The sequence below is a fragment of the Lissotriton helveticus genome, chromosome 7 (genome assembly GCF_964261635.1).
Source record: "Lissotriton helveticus chromosome 7, aLisHel1.1, whole genome shotgun sequence".
In the NCBI taxonomy this organism is placed as follows: Eukaryota; Metazoa; Chordata; class Amphibia; order Caudata; family Salamandridae; genus Lissotriton; species Lissotriton helveticus.
This window is the reverse complement of record NC_136068.1, coordinates 1,904,903,464-1,904,910,796: the sequence shown is the minus strand read 5'-3', so window position 1 is coordinate 1,904,910,796 and position 7,333 is coordinate 1,904,903,464. Positions and strand designations below refer to the sequence as shown.

Genomic DNA, 7,333 nt, shown 5'->3' with positions numbered 1-7,333 from the left:
ACTGTTGACGGTACTATTCAACTTCGTTATTCCTTATTATGGTGCTCAAGGGAGGAAGAACCATACACTCCTTCAAAATTATGACCTCTGGGGATCTAACTGACAATTATATGCATGCCTGAGCACACACAAAACAATTGTCATTGACTCAATTAAGACAAGTACATTGCACAATATAAATCAAAAACAGACTCTTCAATTTTAATTTTTTTTCTTTGGTTGATCCAGCCAAAATTTGTTTTATCGTCCGGGAATAACCCCCGACTTCCTTAGGACTGAAAAGACAGTTATATACACACATATTAATATCTTATATGGATAATTTACAATTTACAATTGTGAATTGGTGGAACCCACACTTCAATTTGTATCAATAAGAACCGATGATATGGCTCTGAGTTGTGATACAGCATCTGTTAAGAACTAGTATGCCACTGTAATGACTGCCCTAGCAACTATGATTAATCACAGGACTCTACTATGCAGCCTGCCCACTTGATCATTCCATGTCCCAAAACCTATTAGGAGCGTATCTAAATTTTAAGGCACTCCATGCAGCCTAACTGGCGGGGGCTATATCTGGGCAAATGACCAGAATTTACAAGTCTTATTTGCACACTATGGAAGGGAGGGAGACGTTAGCTTGATTGCCCTATGCAGGTCTGGGATGAGGAATCACTATCGATGGCAGTCCACACCGGAATACACTTTTCATCGTGGATTTATGATTACTAATAGCATAATAATGGCACTTATCATTTAGATTTCAGATCACATTGAGGACTTGAATCTTGAGGTAGTTTTACCTTTTCCCAGCCTCCTAGCGGCCAGGATGGAATTATAACCGGCACATAGGTAGGACTTTCTCATATTGACTGCTTCGAATCAATATATGCGTTGATACTAAGAGTGTATCCTTAGAAACTGCTCTCAGAAGATTTACGTGAATATCTTAGGCTTATCAACTCTTATTCGCGTCAACACAGCTATGCCCCCACCTACTTCTTAACAATGTTTTTCTTGTTCACTGGCATTAGGAAGATATACAATATGAGAACTCCTCACTCCATCCTAGGTGCTACCACCATTCTGCACTAACAGTCATATAGATATGAGCACTCTCAACTTCATCTAATCATAGTAATTGTATGTGTGCGACCACCATTCCACAACAGCAGTGATATTGATAATTGTTAATTTATATAGTAACATTTTTGATGCTAGCAGAGGTTCTGTGGTACAAGATATAGGTAGAGCAATAGACGAACTTCTTGTAGATCCTGAGGATCCCCCAGTCATCCTCTGGGCAGGAGATTTTAATTTGCAATCTTGCAAAGATGCCCAGAAGGGGATCTGTGGCACTACTTATGACCATGATGATAGAAGTAATATTATCCAGAACCACTTCCCACACAACACATATGGACTGGCATTGAACAACCTAGCCGCTAAACTAGATCTAGAACTATTGGATTGTTAAAAAAAGGGGCAATATCAGGTACCCTACCTTCAAAGGCAGGGATTCTAATTCTAATATTGATCACATACTAATTTCAAGTGGCACGGCCTACCGCGACCTATGGATCGTCGAACAAGCAGTGAGTGATCACAATAGCTTAATCTTGACATTATTAGGATGGGGATGTAAAACTCTAATTTATAGGATATCACGGCCTCTAGACCGAATGGTCCAAGAATTAAGTGTGCCAAAAATTAACCCTAATAAGATTAAACGCTAAATGTGGTGCTGAAATAAGTTACTGTCTTAAAGACGTGACTACTCCAGGAACTGTATTATCCATGATTAGTAAGATAAATGTAACAATAGAAGGATTGTTAACTGGAAAGAATCATAAACACAGGGCCAAACAATTGGGTTGGTTTAATAAAGATTGTATGCAAGCTTTGACCTCATTAAAACATGTATTGTCAATAAAACCAAGAGACTTGGAACAAGTTAGGGAGAAGCGGCATGCTTACAAAATGATGCTAGAGTTAAGGAAAAAACAGCTACAAGACGAGGCATGGTATCATTTAGACATGGCCGCAACTACAAAAAATAGCAAACTTTTGTGGGAGATAATCAACTGCTCTTTTCTAAGGAATGACACCATACCTGTAGTATCTTCCAACGTTAACTGCAACACTTGGATAGAGCACTTTTCTAAGGTTTTTAACTCTGATGGGACTTGTGGTACTTGGCCAACCATTTCGTTACATGTCATTTTGGATGAGGTACAGGCAGGACTTGAGAAGAGCAACGGTGGCAAGGCACCTGGGCCGGATGGTGTGCCGGTAGATCTATATAAACATGAGATGGACTTATGGGCACCCCTTCTTAACACGTTTTTTTAATGCCGCAATCGAATTTGACCTTCCTCAAACCTGGGGCCAATCAATTATCGTACCCCTTTTTAAAAAGGGATCAAGGTCGGAGGCATGCAACTACCGCCCCATCTCCCTCCTTGATTTGTCAATCAAAGTACTAAGTAGGGTCCTCCTAGACCGATTAGAAACATGGGCGGAGGAGGAATCTATTTTATCACCAGTACAGTATGGATTCAGGAGGGGATCGGTACGATGGAGCAATGCATCAACCTTGATCTTATTATTAACAAATATATAAAAGCCAAGGAAGTAAATCTTTTTTTATATTTCGCCGACTTAAGTTCTGCTTTTGATTTGGTTGAACACTCACTTTTATGGCCTGTTTTATTAGACATGGGTGCACCAAAAGAGATTAAATATTTCCTGGCCAGACTATATGAAACATTGACATGCAAGGTGCGCTATGGTCTGGCCGGTGAATGCACCCCGTATTTTAAAGTTAACAGAGGCATAAGGCAAGGATGCGTTTTAGCAACTCTTTTATTTTCTTTGTTTATTAATGAGATAGATGCAAAACGTAGAACGTCCGCCGTGGATGCACCTTTAATTGATGGTAAGCCTATCCCAATTCTGCTTTACGCAGATGATGCAGTCCTTTTATCACGTACACAAAATGGCATGCAACGCCTTATCGACAATTTTCATACGTTTATATCCAAACGGAAATTGTTCATTAATAAGGATAAAACTTTCACAATGACATGTGGGAAGAAAACTAAACAAACAAGATCTAGAAAATGTTAGGTTAGAACCTGTCAAGAAATTTTGTTACCTTGGGATCACTTTTTCAGGTGATGGGGGATGGACCAGTGAACAAGAGAGTGTCCAGTTAAAAATGATTAGGAACACCAACAGTGTTTTCAGATTTGCCGCCAAATTGGGGAACCGCAGAATATAAGAGATGATCCATATTTATATAATGAGGTGCTTGTCATCTGCACTGTATGGGGCAGGTGTGTGGGGACATAATACCAACAGTTGCAGGTTGATTCAACACCAGAAAAATCTTTTTCTAAACCGCTTACTATGTACCCCTGCATCTGCCTCCATTGAGATCCTCCACAAGGAAGTAGGCTTACATTATATCAGGGATCTAGCTGCCCTACGCCCACTGTCCCTATGGCGGTCCATATGGTCCAAACCTGAAACAGAGTTTACCCAAGGTGTAATTAAAGATTGCCTTGCCTAAAATTGGAATACTGTATGCGTATCCCTTGGCTCAGGCACATCTGGTTCTGGTACAAGTCAGTCTTTGACCTTAACCCTTTTTTAAACATGGAACTGGGTGTTCCCTTCACAAAAAAGGAGTTGAAGAAATCCTTTTTAGAACACACAGAGAAGGTCAGAGCTGTTGAATACGCAAATCAATGCACATATGCATTTTATCAAGAACATAAAACCAAAAAAGGATTCCAGCAATATTTGACAGTTGTCACAAGAAGCTCCCACCGTTTTGTTTTGACATTAGGCACTGTGCACCACCTAGTGTCCTTCCCTAATACCGGACAGAATAGCATCTTACCTTGCCCATGTGATGGATATCTAAACCGAGTTGTTGCCATTTCATGCTTTTTTGCAAATTTTATATTTTTTTAAGGAAATTGTACTTAAAGCCCATATTTTTAAAATATAACAAAAAAACAACTAAAGATGCTCTGCGGTTAATGTTTCAATTGAATAGTATGGATATATGTTTTTATGTAGCTACCTATATTTTAAAATGTGTTTTTAGAAGGAAATCTATTATTATGTGATCATGAATTATCTGATTCCTGTAACATTTTAGCAAGAGAAATGTATTTTGTATACTGTTACAAGCACAGGTCACTTTAATATTGCATTTTTCCACATTAGAATTGCACATTCTAGATGAAATTTGTACTACTACCATTAGCACAGGTCACTTTAAAATTTGCACTTTTCAAATTGAGATTGTATACTTAGATGAGTTTTATATTAGTGTCATTATGAAATTGACGTAAAATATCTATCCACAAAATGGTAAGATTGATTATAATGCAAAATTTGCACAATGTTTAAATCTATTTTGACTATGTAGACTAACCTCATGCCCATGTACAGTATGGTGATTATATTCTTTCAAATGTACTGCAATGTATAATTTTACTTTGTCTGCTATATGGTTATATTTCATATACCGAATAAAGAATTTTGAATGAATGATATGTGCAACCCATCCAACAATATGATATCATGTTTTGCAATTGATAAAAAAAAGAGCCATAAACTTACAGTGGCACACTAGGTCTTAACAGATGCTTTATCACAACTCAGAGCCATATCATCACTGTGTATTGATACAAATTGAAAGGTGGGTTCCACCAATTCACAACTGTAAATTGTAAACAATCCCATATAAGGTATTATTATGTGTGTATATAACTGTCTTTCCAGCACTGAGGAAGTCGTGGGTTATTACCGGACGACGAAACACGTGTTGGCTGGATCAACCAAAGAAAGAAAATTAAAATACAATCTATTTTCGATTTATACTGTGTAATGTACTTGTTTTAATTGACTAAATGACAATTGTTTTGTGTGTGCTTGGGCATGCGTTTAATTGTCTTGTGGAATGTCTGTGGATTGGGTAATCCTGTTAAGCATCAAAAAGTATTGTCTTATTTTTCCACACTTAATATCAATTTTGTTTTGCAAGAAACTCATTGCAATGCTTCTGAATCTCAAAACTTAAAGAGATGTTGGGTAATGTTATTTTCTCCCTTGCAATTTTGAGGAAATGTTAACATGCTAGTTGGTTCCATAAATCATTGAAACATGCTATACTATCCCAAGAATGTGATAATGATGGTCACTGTGTTTTGGTTAAAGTTAAATTGGATCAGAACTATTTTGTTTTGTAACATGTGAGGTCCTGTAATGTCTGCCTCTTCTTTTTTGAAGGGATTGCAATGAAATACATGTTCTGTTTTAAGATCATTATTAAATCAAAATGTCAGAAGTATCCAAAATAACAACACACATGCTTTGACCACTGATAACCTTTCTGCATTGACCTATTGACTACACATAGGGACGCAAAACACTATTATTTGCTTCTGATGTGTATCATTGCCAACAAGGAGGTGAAAATACAGAAAGTAAAGAAGACCCAGTAAACTGTGTTTACTTTTGTATGCCTTTATGGCTCCTGAGAGGAGGGTTAGTAATAGCAGAGCAAGGAGAACCAAAGGAGATGAGAAGAAGCAGCTGCTACACCTGGCTACCCCTAATTTATGTGCATAATATGAGTGTTACAAATAATCACCCAAACACCTGGCACTGAGTATTAAAGTTTCTCTTGCACAGGACTCCTTCTACAGTGTACAGTTACATTTGCACCTTAATGATTTTAGACTTGTAATAGTTGTGGGTTTAGTTTTTTCGCCCTATTGTCAATACTACTTTTTTTCTTTAAGTCTGAGGACATTTGTAAATTCTTTGTTTTTCAGGGTGTATATGATAGGGTTGCACAGTGGAGGAACAACTGTGTACAGCAAAGCCAATATCTTGTTTTCTTTCATTGAAAGATTTGATGTTGGTCTCATGTACGTAGAACAAACAGACACAAAGAATAAAATAACCATAGTGAGGTGAGAACCACAGGTTGAAAAGGTCTTGCGCTTTCCCTCCATGGACTTCATTTTCAGTATCGCTGAGATGATCTTGACATAAGATGCAACGACAAAAATGAAGGGTAACAGTCCAAAAGTAGATCCATTTACATAGTTCAGTGTCTCAATACTGTGGATGCTGGTGCAAGATAGCTTCATCAGGGCAGTCACGTCACAGAAGAAGTGGTTGATGGTGTGGGATTGGCAGTAGGAGAGCCTTGAGAGTAATATAGTGTGCAGAAGTGGGACAAAGACACCACCAAGCCAACTTCCTGTGGCCAGCTGTATGCACATGTTTTTGTTCATGATACTCATGTAATGTAAGGGATGACAGATGGCCACATACCGATCATAGGCCATAACTGTGAGGATAAGGAATTCTGTTGCCACCAGGAGAACAAATAAATATATCTGTAGAAGACATTCAGTGAGAGACATGAGTATACCTGTCTGAAAGAAGTGTATCAGCATATGTGGGAAAGTGACCGAGATGTTAGTGATGTCAATGAAGGCCACGTTTAAAAGAAAGAAATACATGGGGGTGTGCAGATGTGAGCTAAAGTATACTATTGACATTATAAGAAGGTTAGCAATCAAAATCATCATGTAAATTAATGTAAATGTAATAAAAAGGGGAACTTGCAGCAGTGGAAGATCCGAAAACCCTACAATCAGGAAATATTCCTCTGAAGTCAGATTTTCTCCTTCCATTTGTCCAGATTTATTGCGTTTTCAAGGCAGGCTGAAATAAAGCACACCAGCAACATGAATACCCTTTTGACTAGCTGGTTTGACTTGTAAGTTTCTGTGTGTGGTCTTCTGAATAGCTCCTAATGTCATCCTTTGCAAATAATCAACATACGTTGGTTTCTTTCAAAGATGCCAACAACAAACATTTTCTCTTGCACAATAATTTCAGTGAGGTTTTATAATTTATTTTTCAGAGATAGGGACAGTATTGTGTGTGCCTAAAATGGTTCTCTCAACTTAGATTTTCATGGAGAAGAGGGTATAAACTGCTTGATACTCTCTAAATTATGGTATTTTATTGTTCCAATATATGCACAAAATGTGGATTTGGAGAGAAAATATTATTCATAATTTGTATTAGGAAAAGCTCCACCCTAAGATTATTGCGTAAAAATGTGTTACATATAATAGCATGAATTATACTCACCAGCTGGCACTTGATCTTGGTACAACACAACTTTCTGTGGTATTTCTTCACTCTCGGCCAGATGTAAGACCCTAAATTGCATGTGCAAATGGGTTAGCGACCCGTTTACGCATGCAAAAATGTACGGGCCATGAAC

The 7,333-nt window shown here is 37.8% G+C and overlaps 1 protein-coding gene across 1 annotated transcript; it reads right to left on the bottom strand.

The window, feature by feature from the left end:
- Nucleotides 1–5,807: 5,807 nt before the first annotated feature.
- LOC144767852 (olfactory receptor 1G1-like) lies at nucleotides 5,808–6,731 on the bottom strand. Its single transcript, XM_078651214.1, has one exon. It carries the CDS (start codon nucleotides 6,729–6,731, stop codon nucleotides 5,808–5,810), a length of 924 nt encoding a protein of 307 aa, XP_078507340.1.
- Between the last annotated feature and the right edge of the window lie 602 nt (nucleotides 6,732–7,333).

Coding starts and splice junctions, on each gene's coding strand:
- LOC144767852 (XM_078651214.1), bottom strand. CDS start 6,731: ATGGAAGGAGAAAATCTGACTTCAGAGGAATATTTCCTGATTGTAGGG.